We start from the raw sequence: 14774 nt of genomic DNA on the forward strand, positions 1-14774 counted from the left end.
ACATGAATAAATATAATATAAATGGGAGGTGGTCACAAAATTGATACTTCATGTCGGGTGCCTGATATGGGTCGCTACGCCTCTGCTCTCTTGCAGTACAAACACATACAAAATTACCAGCTTTTCAAGAAAAAAAACATTACACTATATTTTGTAAAAAGTTTTGATTTTAATGAAGTTTTAACAAGATTATCAAAGGAAGTAGAAAACAAATGGTCTAGATTTAATAATTTAAATGAATTGCAAAAATGAAATCATGCTCAACATGGATGATATTCATAACTATACACACAGATCATGCAAAAATGTCACTAGTAATTTCACTAATACTAATAGTAATAAGAAGGAATCTTTTTCAAATTGACATTGTGAAGCACAAAAAACATTCAGATTTTTTTGGACATAACTTAAGTAAATTGCTAAGATACACACAGCAGTCTTTTTTTTTTTTTGGGAAAAAAATGTCAATTACAGTTTTCTCTAAGGAAAAGATTTCCTCTGCTTTAAAACATCAGGTTTTATATTCTCAAATGGATAAAAATCATTGTTTATCTGTTTTTTTTGTGTATTTTAATTTATTTCAAGATTAAGGTCTCATAAGAAATCAAGATTTGTGTTTACACATTAAGAACAAAAATTTGACCTCTCTTAAATAATTTGCTTGATAAAAGCTAACTTTATTATGAACAATGTTATACTCATGTTGTCTCTATTGCTTAGGGGTCATCCATGTATGAAGTCAGCACAAGGGGTGTGGGGTGGGGAGAGACAAAAAAATTGACTAGGTCGGCATGTTGAACTTAACGTTGAAGTAGTCGAAGTATGTGTCAGTTTTTAGGTATTTAAGTAAATAGTCAAAGGGAGGAGTCGGGGGGGGGGGGGGGGGGGGAGGGAATTTTTGTGGACATCATAAAGGGTTGACCCCTTGCAGCATTTTACAGTATAAAAATATAATTTAATCTATTTATGAATGAGTTTGTTTACACATACTTAATTCGGAAATGTTTAATTTGACTTACTTCTAAATCAATTATTGATGGCATTTTAGAGTAATTATCAACAGAAACTTTCTATTACGCTCATGCAACCTCTGCCGTATAACTTTCTTTGTGTTGATAAAGATTACTCCTTGTAGCAAACTTTTAATAGCACAAATCACTCATGTGATGCCATGGGTTTATGTCAATTTAGTTTTTATTTTAAGAAAACCCTTGATGACGCACATCACACTTATATGGTGCTTTTCCATAATAGCTTCATGTTGATTTTTGGAAAATCCTTGTAGCAAACTTTCTATGATACACATAACACTCAAGTTACCTTTTGTGCTGAATGAATTGTTTTATGTTTATTTAGATTAAACTTGGTGGTAAACTTTCTATGACAAACATCACACTCATATAACTTTCGTGCTGCATGAATTGCTTTATGCTTATTTAGGTTAGCCTTGGTGGTAAACTTTCTATGACAAACATCACACTCATATAATTTTCGTGCTGCATGAATTGCTTTATGCTTATTTAGGTTAGCCTTGGTGGTAAACTTTTTATGACAAACATCACATTCATGGAGCCTCTCTCCTGTATGAATAGCTTTATGTTGATTTAGGTTACCCCTGGTAGTAAACTTTTTATGACAAACATCACATTCATGGAGCCTCTCTCCTGAATGAATAGCTTTATGTTGATTTAGATTCCAATTCGAAGTAAATTTTTTATGACATATATCACACTCTGGTAACTTTTCAGTGGAATGAATTAATTTATGTAGCCTTAGGTAGGACTTTCTAGAAAACTTTTTATGACACACATCACATTCATGTAAACTCTCTATTGAATGAATAGCTTCATGGTGATTTAGGTTAGTCCTTGTTGAAAATTTTTTATGACATACATCACACTCATGTTTCTTTTCTGCTGAATGAATTGCTCTGTGTTCAATTAGGTAAGACTTTCTAGAAAACCTTTTATGACACACATCACATTCATGTAGCTTTTCATCTGAATGAACTGTTTTATGTAGATTTCGGTTACCCTTGGTGGTAAACTTTTTATGACAGACATCACACTTATATAACTTTTGTGCTGAATGAATTGCTTTATGTGTAATTAGAGAAGAACTGGTATTTAAATTTTTATGGCACATATCACATTCATGTACACTCTCTCCTGAATGAATAGCTTTATGATGATTTACATGACTCTTTGAAGCAAATTTTTTATAATGTACATCACGCTCTTGTAACTTTTCATTGGAATGAATTAATTTATGTTGCTTTAGGTATGACGTTCTAGAAAACTTTTTATGACACACATCACATTCATGTAGCCACTCGTCTAAATGAATAGCTTTATGGTGATTTAGGTTAGTCCTTATTGCAAATTTTTTATGACATACATCACACTCATGTTTCTTTTCTGCTGAATGAATTGCTCTGTGTTCCATTAGGTAAGACTTTCTAAAAAACCTTTTATGACACACATCACATTCATGAAGCTTTTCTTCTGAATGAACTGTTTTATGTTGATTTCGGTTACCCTTGGTAGTAAATGTTTTATGACACACATCACACTGAAGAGACTTTTCTGCTGAATGAATTATTTTATGTTTAATTAGAGTAGAACTGGTAGTAAACTTTTTATGGCACACATCACATTCATGTACCATCTCTGCTGAATGAATAGCTTTATGTTGATTTAGTTGACTCTTTGAAACAAATTTTTTATGACATACATCACACTCATGCAACTTTTCAGTGGAATGAATTAACTTATGTAGCTTTAGTGTGGACTTTCTAGAAAACTTTTTATGACATACATCACATTCATGCAGCTTCTCTTCTGAATGAATTGCTCTGTGTTGGTTTAGGGAGGACTTTCTAGAAAACCTTTTACGACATGCATCACATTCATGCAGCTTTTCTCCTGAATGAATTGCTTTATGTTGATTTAGATTACTCTTTGAAGTAAATATTTTATGACATACATAACATTCATGTGACTTTACTGCTGAATGAATTACTTTATGTTTAATAAGGTTGGTCCTGTAAATAAATTTTTTATGACATACATCACATTCATGTAGTCCCTCTCCTGAATGAATAGCTTTATGTTGATTTAGATACCTCTTTGAAGCAAATTTTTTATCACATACATCACACTTGTGTGACTTTTCCGCTGAATGAATAGCTATATGTTGATTTAGATTACCTCTTGTAGTAAATTTTTTATGACAGACTCCACATTCATGTAACCTTTCTCCTAAATGAATTGCTTTATGTTGTTTTAGATATGTCCTAGTAGCAAACTTTTTATTACACATATTACCCTCATGTGACTTATCCGCTGAATGTGTAGCTTTATGTTTATTTAGGTTAGTTCTTCTAGTAAACTTTATATGACAAATATCACACATGTGCAGCCTCTGTCCTGAATGAATTGCTTTATGTTGATTTAGATTCCTCTTTGAACCTAACATTTTATGGTTCACATCACACTTTTGTGCTCTCACTATTTTGTGAAATTGTCCATGTTGGTTGAGTTTACTATTTAAGGGAAACCTTTGATTACACAGATAACATCCACATAGCCTCTCTCCTGAATGAATAGATTTATGTTGATTTCGTTTACTTCTTGTAGCAAACTTTTTATGACACACATTACACTCATATGATCTGACATCTGTGTGTGATTCTTTACATTTTACTAGAAGAGTTTTATGCTTTGAAGATTTTAAGTTTTTCTTCTTACACTGCTTTAATAATTCAACCTGATTTGATGTTTGATTTTCATTGTTGTTTATCTGAGTATTCTTAAGCTCTGATAAATCAGTTGATATCTCTGTCTTTATATGAGAAATATTATCAGTTAGAGTTGTCTCTAGTGATAGGTTTAAACCTGCATTCAAACCATCAGGTTTTATATCTTCAAAAACTGAAAATAAATCAAGTCTATCTGGTTTATTGTCTACATGTGTTGTAAATTCTGATAATAAATCATGATTTTTGTTTTCACATGTTGACAATACATTTGCTTTTGTATCATCAATTCCTGTAAACTCCTCTTGTTTTATATATTCAGATGAAATTATATTGACAATATATGGCTGGTTGTCCACCTGGATCTCTAAAACACTTGGTAATACTTCTATATCAGCTTCTCTTTTTTTTCTATCCTTTAGCTCCATAACTAAATAATTAAATAATTTTTTTTGAAAATAATATTTCCAGAAATAATCAAGAAGCATAAATAAAAATTTTCTTCAAAAACATGAATGCTGACTTATGCGGCTATGTATATTCTTTTCACAATAAGCCTAACATAACACCTATGTCAAACAGCATTACAATGGATGCTTTTTGTGTCAAGAATATTAAGAGCAGTCACACACTACTAGTTTTTCCTCATTGTTATTGCAGCTGAAGAGTTACCTATTTATTCCATTGCCTGGCCTCTAGGTTGGTGCTGTGATCTCATCGTAACACAAGTGCTTTATTTATAGTTTTCCATTAGGGTCCTATTTTGGATATAATAAAAATGGCTAAATAATTAAAACATGACACTATTTTCTATATGCTATGCACGATTTTATATAATACATGATATTCCACTCAGGTATTTTGTTTTGTTTTTAATTTGGAAAAAAAAAGTATAACATCAACCAGCTATGATGGACACCTGACTTAAGGTAGGGAAAGTAAAGATGTGTAGACACAAAACAAACCAGACTATTTCTTTATTTGTTGAGCACACATGGATAGATTCAGATGAACTCAATTTCATCTGCATTATTATGTTAAGTCTGAAATCTTATTTTACTCCAAGTATTTTATGGATGGCACTTATTGACACAGAACCAAACAACCCCGAATTACTATTACTATATTGTTTCAAAAATAAAAATATAAAGTATGGGCATTATAACTGAGAAGTCTACATATTTAAAAAAAAAAAGGAATTTGAGCAAAGGGTCTTTTTATTCTCTATATTTTATATGGGTTCTGAGTAAAATGAAATTAATTTTCTACTTTGATCCATCTATTGCATTTATTCGTGAGTCTAAACAGCAGTTAGGCCTACTTTAGTTTTGCATAGCATTTTCAAAATGAGTAGACCTATCTTATATCTGAAATATGTATAGTCTTACATTTAAAGAGAAGGTTAGGCTAAAAGGAAACATATTAAACAAAATGTATTATTGAATATTAATTAGTCATAATAATTGTATTGTAATTCAAATTTCAATTGAAACTAGATCTATATGAGGTGACTTTTATTAAATTATTTTTATTATCTTCAGCTACCTATATTACTTATGCCATGTGTTATTAAAACATAGTGTAGTAGTGTGGTACTACTAAACTACATAGTATGTTTATTAGTAAGCACTGCAAATAGGGATTCTCACTTACAGGACAGTAGCTAGCAGCAGTGTATACATATACTACACTATATATATTAAGTACTATGACTAGTCACTAGACTAGAGTTTCTAGTGGCCTAGCACTAGACCTACTAGCAGTGGACTCAGGCACTCCTCAATTTTTAGACTCAGTTGACAGTTGTTTTGTTCAGTGTGTGAGTGAGTTCAAGAGTTGCATTGCTTAATTTATTACTTATTAATTTAATTTAATAAAATTTGTGTGGCTATGCCTTGCCCCTTTAAAATTGGTCCAGATTCTAGTAGATCTATGTTTGGTAATCTATCATTTAGGTACGTAAAATCGGCCGAGGCTAGTGTGAAAAAAGGGTGACTCATCAAATTAATTATTGTAATTATTTCACATTTTTAGAAAGATTTATGTAGACTCTAGTAGTAGATCTAGTAGTAAAAATTACAGAAATGTTTCAACCCTTCATTCATGTACCTGTTTATAAACACTTGTATTAAAACTTTTCAGTAATAAATAAAGATTAGCGATGTTTTCATCAGATGCTACTTGGCAACCAAGCTCATTTACTTTAGAAGCCATCTTGTTTTAAGTTTTTTGGTAACATTTTATGATTTTAGCTAGAAATTCAGGGGAAACCACTCTTATTTGCAGAAGGCTGTAGTCAATTTCTAGCCTTTATTCACCTTATTGATATTGATATATTTTTTTAATTTTTAGACATTGCCTTTGGTTTATTATTCAATTATCTATTATATTTGACACAAAAATATATAATATACTTGTATTAAAGCCATAATTCATAATAACATAATAAATAATATTATTATTACAAAAAGATCTAGAAAAAAAAATCACAAACCCATGATTTAGAATGTGAAGTGTTGCTCGTTTGTCCGACACGTGAGAAATGTCACATGTGTTTACAAAAATAAGATAACCAAAATCAATCTAGCTGGGGCTTTGTATTTCTACTCAATTATTTTAACTATATAATATAGACGTTAAGACACGATTTTTTAAGAAAAATTCAACTGCAATTTTAAGGTGCGTTGTAGGCTGAGGTGAGCGTCATTTTGGGGGTGGGGGGTCTGGCTTTTTGTGACAATGTGTGACGGAGGGGAGGTAAAATATTAAAAATAACGTCAAAAAAAAAGCGTAACGTCATTTATGGATGCCCCCTAACATAGACCGCTGTCTACGTTTTGTCTTCTTTGACATACTACTTTCAGAAAATACATTGACGTCATTGATAAAATCGCTTCGCTGGTTTGATTCGATGGTTTATTTTTAGAACAGTGTTGTCTTTCCTTATTCTAGGATGAAAATCGCGATGGGTAGACGTAGATCTAGACTAAATAGGATTGCTGATTGGATGATATATTTTTTATCATACGGATAGTTTGTTGAGACAGTGTACATTACTTTAAAATACGGAGTGTATGATCACTTTCTGAACCCCACCTCCTAGTTACAAAAATCCTCCCCCCACCTCCCAGTGTGTGTGTGATGTCCAGTATGGACGACCTCATACACGTACCTCAAACGTTTTTTTTTTAAAATATATTTTTTGTCAACAACTCATGTTTCTAAGATTGTGAATATCAAGTTTGCTGACATACCTTTTACAGTAAAGAAGTATTAATTGTTTATTTGGAATTTTAAAATATTCAAACATTAATTTCAAAAGTTATATCAGTTACATCACCAGTATAATATTAAAGCTCACTCTCTCGCAGTGGCGTAGCTAGGGGAGGGCGGGTGGAGCGGCCATCCCTAGCGCCATCACTAAGGGGGTGCTAAAAAAAGAGGTAAAAGTAAAAAAATATATTTAAAAGCTCAATTCAAGCTGAGGTAATGAATTATCACACAGAGTCAAAGTGTGGCACCAAAGCAAAAACTAGTGACTGGTAAAAAGCGCCACCAACCTTTTCAACTGGGGAAGGGCGTTTTTCCACCAACATGAATAAATATATTGAAACTTCAAGCCGGGTGCCCGATATGGGTCGCTACGCCTCTCTAGCAGTACAGACATATACAAAATTATCAACTTTTCAGAAAAAACATTTAAACTATATTATGTAAAAAGTTTTGATTTTAATGAAGTTTTAACAAGATTGTCAAAGGAAGTAAAAAACAAAAATTCTAGATTTAAATAAAACGATTGCAAACATGAAATCATTCACAACATGGATGATATTCATAAATATATCTTACACACAGATCATGCAAATTTCACTAATAATTTCACTAATGCTAATAATAGTAATAAAGAAGGAATCTTTTTCAAATGGACATGGTGAAGAACAAAAAAAAAATCAGATTTTTTATGGAAATATCTTAAATATGACCTCTCTTCTGAATGAATTATTTTTAAATTTTACAGGATTTTTTGAAGTAAACTTGCTAAGACACACAGAACAGTCTTTTTTTTTTTTGGGAAAAAAAATGTCCCATAATTTTCTCAAAGGAATAGATTTTCTTTGAGTTAAAACATCAGGTTTTATATTTTTAAAATGGATAAAATGCATTGTTTATCTGGGTTTTTTTTGTGTGTGTTAATTTATTTCAAGTTTAAGATCTCAGAAAGAAATCAAGATTTTTGTTTACACAAAAAGAAAATAAATTTGACCTCTCTCTTGAATAATTTGCTTGATAAAAGCTAACTTTATTATGAAACACTTTATTCTCATGTTGTCTGTATTGTTTAGGGGTTATCCATTTATGAAGTACAGACCTTCATGAATAGATGCCTTAGACAGATATTGAAACTGAGATGGCAGGACAAAGTGCAGAACATAGAACTATGGAGGAAAGCTAGGCAGGAGCCTATGGCTGTGCAAATAAGAAGGAGGAAGTGGCGCTGGGTGGGTCACACACTGCGAAAGGCTCACCCAAATGTTACACGCCAAGCGCTTGTGGAGGGAGTGGAGGTTCGTCAAAATTGGACGGAATATTTGTGGACGTCATAAATAGCATTTTACACTTTAAAAATATAATTTAATCATTTTATGAATGAATTTGTTTATACATACTTTATTATAAATATATTCATAACTGTTTAATTTGATCTATGTCTGCCTGAATCAATCAATTGATGGCATTTTAGAGTCATTATTAAAGGAAACTTTACTTGACACAAATCACACTCATGCAACCCTAGCTGTATACCTTGCTTTGTGTTGAAAAGATTACTCTTATACTTACAGCAAACTTTTAGCAGCACAAATCACTCATGCCATGACATGAATTTTTTTATGTCAATTTAGTTTTTTATTTTAAGAAAACCCTTGATGACGCACATCACACTTATATGGTACTTTTCTATAATGAATAGCTACAAGTTGATTTTTTAATAAATCCTTGTAGCAAACTTTTATGACACACATAACACTCATGTGACCTTTAGTGCTGAATGAATTGTCTTATGTTTATTTAGGTTACCCCTGTAGGTAAACTTTTTATGACAAACATCACAATCATATGACTTACATGCTGAATGAATTGCTTTATGTCTAATTAGAGTAGAACTGTTGACAATACATTTGCTTTTGTGTCATTAATTTCTGTAAACTCCTCTGGTTTTATGAATTCAGCTGAAATTATATTGACAATATCTGGCTGGATATCCACAGGTAGTTCATGCTTGATCCCTAAAACACTTGGTAATACTTCTACACCAGCTTCTCTTTTTTTTTCTATTCTGTAGCTCCATAACTAATAAATAAATAAATAATTAAAAAAAAATATTCGAAAATAATATTTCCAGAAATAATCAAGAAACATAAATTAAAATATTCTTCAAAAACATGAATGCTGACTTATGCGGTATGCATATTCTTTTCACAATACGCCAAACATAACACCTTTTTTAATTCTTCTGATTTTAGTCCCGAAAAAGCGCCCTAGCTAGGCCTCTGGTTTTTGAACTTACTATAACATAAACAGCTGTCTACGTTTTGTCTTCTATGATATACTACTTTCAGAGAATAAATCGATAAAATCGCATCACGGGTTTGATTCGATGGTTTATTTTTATGGACGATCTTTTACGTACCTCAAACATTTTTCCCAATAATTATTGTTTGTCAATAACTCATGGTTATAAGATTGTGAATATCAAGTTTGCTGACATATATTTTACAATAAAGAAGTATTAATTATTTATTTGCAATTTTAAAATATTCAAACATTATTTTTAAAAGTTATATCAGTTACATTAACAGTATAATATTAAGGCTCACTCTCTCTCACAGTAGGCTTAGTAAGACAAAGTTAAGTAGATCATTAAAAGTAGCTGCCATTTTTCTTAATAACTATTGTATTATTTACTAGATCTATATTTAAAAAAAAGTCTCCCCTATTTAGTCGAAGTATGTGTTGAACATTTTTAAGCAAACATAAAACAGATAGGGTAACATGTAGTAATTCAACACACAGGGTAATTCCATACCCACACAATGAATTGTCTTTTTTTTTTGTGAATTAATTTACACAAATCTAAATAATTTCATATATATATATATATATATATATATATATATATATATATATATATATACATGTATATCAAAAATGGAAAAAAAAGAGGGAGGGGAGGATCTTTGAAAGTGGATAACATTTTTGTGGAGATCATAAAAGGTTGACCCCCTTGCAGCATTTTACAGTATAAAAATATAATTTAATCTATTTATGAATGAGTTTGTTTACACATACTTTATTCATAAATGTTTAATTTGACCTACTTCTGAATCAATTAATTGATGGCATTTTAGAGTAATTATCAACAGAAACTTTCTATTACGCTCATGCAACCTCTGCCGTATAACTTGCTTTGTGTTGATAAAGATTAATCCTTGTAGCAAACTTTTAATAGCACAAATCACTCATGCGATGACATGAATTTTTTTTATGTTTTTATTTTTTTATATTAAGAAAACCCTTGATGACGCACATCACACTTATATGGTACTTTTCTATAATGAATAGCTTCATGTTGATTTTTGGAAAATCTTTGTAGCAAACGTTCTATGACACACATAACACTCATGTGACCTTTTGTGCCGAATGAATTGTTTTATGTTTATTTAGGTTAAACTTGGTGGTAAACTTTTTATGACAAACATCACACTCATATAACTTTCGTGCTGAATGAATTGTTTTATGTCGATTTAGGTTAGCCTTGGTGGTAAACTTTTTATAACAAACATCACACTCATATAACTTTCGTGCTGAATGAATTGCTTTATGTCTAATTAAAGAAGAACTGGTATTTAACTTTTTATGGCACACATCACATTCATGTACCCTCTCACCGGAATGAATTGCTTTATGTTGATTTAGATGACTCTTTGAAACAAATTTTTTATGACATACATCACACTCTTTTAACTCTTCATTGGAATGAATTAATTTATGTTTCTTTAGATACGACTTTCTAGAAAACTTTTTACGACACACATCACATTCATGTAGCTTCTCTTCTGAATGAATAGTTTTATGTATATTTCGGTTACCCTTTGTAGTAAATGTTTTATGGCACACATCACACTCGTGTGACTTTTCTGCTGAATGAATTATTTTATGTGTAATTAGAGTAGAACTGGTAGTAAACTTTTTATGACACACATCACATTCATGTAGCCTCTCTCCTGAATGAATAGCTTTATGTTGATTTAGATGACTCTTTGAAACAAATTTTTTATGACATACATCACACTCTTTTAACTTTTCAGTGGAATGAATTAATTTATGTAGTTTTAGGTAGGACTTTCTAGAAAAATTTTTACAACACACATCACATTCATGTAAACTCTCTATTGAATGAATAGCTTCATGGTGATTTAGGTTAGTCCTAGTTGCAAATTTTTTATGACATACATCACACTCATGAGACTTCTCTGTTGAATGAATTGCTTTGTGCTCCTTTAGGTATGACATTCTAGAAAACCTTTTATGACACACATCACATTCATATAGCTTTTCATCTGAATGAACTGTTTTATGTAGATTTTGGTTACCCCTGGTGGTAAACTTTTTATGACAGACATCACACTCATATAACTTTTGTGCTGAATGAATTGCTTTATGCTGATTTAGATGACTCTTTGAAACAAATTTTTTATGACATACATCACACATATGTAACTTTTCAGTGGAATGAATTAATTTATGTTGCTTTAGGTAGGACTTTCTAGAAAACTTTTTATGACACACATCACATTCATGTAGCCCCTCTCCTGAATGAATTGCTTTATGTTGCTTTAGACTCCTCTTTATAGCAAATTTTTTATGACATTGATCACACTCATGAGACTTTTCTGTTGAATGAATTGCTATGTGTTCCACTAAGTACCTCTTTCTAGAAAACCTTTTGTGACACACATCACATTCATGTAGCCACTCTTCTGAATGAATAGATTTATGGTGATTTAGGTTAGTCCTCGTTGCAAATTTTTTATGACATACATCACACTCATGTTTCTTTTCTGCTGAATGAATTGCTCTGTGTTCCATTAGGTACGACTTTCTAGAAAACCTTTTATGACACACATCACATTCATGTAGCTTCTCTTCTGAATGAATAGCTTCATGTTGATTTAGGTAAGTCCAGGATGCAAATTTTTTATGACATACATCACACTCATGAGACTTTTCCGCTGAATGAATAGCTTTATGTTTAATAAGGTTGGTCCTGTTAATAAAGTTTTTATGACATACATCACATTCATGTAGTCCCTCTCCTGAATGAATTGCTTTATGTTGATTTAGATTCCTCTTTGAAGCAAATTTTTTCTGGCATACATCACACTTGTGTGACTTTTCCGCTGAATGAATAGCTATATGTTCTTTTAGATTACCTCTTGTAGTAAATTTTTTATGACAGACTCCACATTCATGTAACCTTTCTCCTATATGAATTGCTTTATGTTGTTTTAGAGTCCTGGTAGCAAACTTTTTATTACACATATTAAAGTCATGTGACTTATCTGCTGAATGTGTAGCTTTATGTTTATTTAGGTTATTTCTTCTAGTAAACTTTATATGACAAACATCACACTTATGCAGCCTCTGTCCTGAATGAATTGCTTTATGTTGATTTAGATTCCTCTTTGAACCTAACATTTTATGGTTCACATCACACTTTTGTGCTCTCACTATTTTGTGAAATTGTCCATGTTGGTTGAGTTTACTATTTAAGGGAAACCTTTGATTACACAGATAACATCCACATAGCCTCTCTCCTGAATGAATAGATTTATGTTGATTTCGTTTACTTCTTGTAGCAAAGTTTTTATGACACACATTACACTCATATGACCTCACACTTGTGTGTGATTCTTTACATTTTCCTAGAAGAGTTTTAAACATTGAAGATTTTAAGTTTTTCTTCTTACACTGCTTTAATAATTCAACCTGATTTGATGTTTGATTTTCATTGTTGTTTATCTGAATATTCTTTAGCTCTGATAAATCAGTTGATAACTCTGTCTTTATATGAGAAATATTGTCAGTATGAGTTGTCTCTAGTGATAGGCTTAGCCCTGCATTTAAACCATCAGGTTTTATATCTTCAAAAACTGAAAATAAATCAAGTCTATCTGGTTTGTTGTCTACATGTGTTGTAAATTCTGATGATAAATCATGATTTTTGTTTTCACATGTTGACAATACATTTGCTTTTGTGTCATCAGTTTCTGTAAACTCCTCTTGTTTTATGTATTCAGATGAAATTATATTCAAAATTTCTGGCTGGTTGTCCACATGTAGTTCTTGCTTGATCTCTAAAACACTTGGTAATACTTCTATATCAGCTTCTCTTTTTTTTCTATCCTTTAGCTCCATAACTAAGTAATTAAATTTTTTTTTTAATAATATTTCCAGAAATAATCAAGAAACATAAATAAAAATGTTCTTCAAAAACATGAATGCTGACTTATGCGGTATGCATATTCTTTTCACAATAAGCCTAACATAACACCTATGTCAAACACCTTTACAATGGAGGCTTTTTGTGTCAAAAATATTAAGAGTAGTCACACACTACTAGTTTTTCTCAGTGTTATGACAACTGAAGAGTTACCTATTTATCCCACTGCCTGGCCTCTAGGTTGGTGCTGTGATCTCATCGTAACACAAGTGCTTTATTCATAGTTTTCCATTAGGGTCCTATTTTGGATATAATAAAAATGGCTAAATAATTAAAACATGACACTATTTTCTATATTCTATGCACGATTTTATATAATACATAATACATGATATTCCACTCAGGTATTTTGTTTTGTTTTTAATTTAGAAAAAAAGTATAACATCAACCAGCTATGATGGACACCTGACTAGGGAAAGTAAAGATGGCTAGACACAGAACAAACCATCTAAAAACACATTACAAAAAGTCAAACTCCTATTGTCTGTTTTATTTCTGGAATCTAGATCTAGATCTATATAGAGTATTATAGAGACCTAGAAAATCTAGATCTAGAATCTAGATCTAACCACGCTTGGATAATTTAGCGGGAAATAATTTTTAACTTCAACTGCTTGGTTTTCCTTAGCAGAAAAAAATCGTGGCTAGAATCTAGACTAGATCTAGACCCTGGCTTCTAGACTCTAGATCTAGATCTAGATAATATAATCTTGTAGGTAAAGTAATTTAAAAAAAAACTATTCACAGGCTAATTTAAAATTTAGTAGGCTTAGTAAGACAAAGTTAAGTAGATCTATTACCTAATAAAAGTAGCTGCCATTTTTCTTAATACCTATCGTATTATTTACTAGATCTATATTTAGAGTGGTCTCCCCCTATTTAAAAAAGTCTCCCCTATTTAAAAAAGATGCTGCATCATTAGTAGCCTAATAATAATTAAAATAAACCGGGAGTGATCTCCCCTAAACTTTCCCGAATACTCTAATATAACACTACGGGGGATGGCAACTCGGGACATAGACAATTTTTTAAATCCATTTTTAATTACTTAAACTTAAACTAATAGAAAAGAATCTCGTAAAAAAAAAAGTATTGCACACCAAGTGAACGCCAAATAAAATGTGCTTAATAGTGCGGGATATTATTAGTACTTTATAAATTCACATGCGTTATTTTTTTTTTTTGAGAAATCGGAAATAGCGTAAATTACTACTTTCGGTCGACGAAAATTACTCAAAATTTGATAGACAGAAGGCAGAAAATTAGAACTTTTACTTAGAGCTAGGTTAATGAAATTTCATATATAAGTATTTTATCAAAATCGTAGATCCCTATCAACTTTTGAGCGATTTCCGATAACCGGAAGTGGTACTTTTTCTACTTTGAATTTTTCAAAAGCCTATAACTTGAGTACTATTTCAGATAGATAAATTTCACATGTAAGTAAAAGATCTA

The 14774-nt window shown here is 31.2% G+C and overlaps 1 protein-coding gene across 1 annotated transcript in view; it reads right to left on the bottom strand.

Moving 5' to 3' along the window:
* Positions 1-13234, bottom strand: part of LOC131957327 (zinc finger protein 271-like) — a 35266-nt gene extending 22032 nt beyond the window's left edge. Inside the window, exon 1 of the mRNA XM_059322060.1 lies at positions 12787-13234. Coding sequence (XP_059178043.1) covers positions 12787-13234 — 448 coding nt within the window. The remainder of the gene's footprint in view (positions 1-12786) is intronic.
* Between the last annotated feature and the right edge of the window lie 1540 nt (positions 13235-14774).

This window comes from Physella acuta, unplaced genomic scaffold, assembly GCF_028476545.2.
Source record: "Physella acuta isolate Inbredline_101_S28 unplaced genomic scaffold, ASM2847654v3 ptg001232l, whole genome shotgun sequence".
NCBI lineage: Eukaryota > Metazoa > Mollusca > Gastropoda > Physidae > Physella > Physella acuta.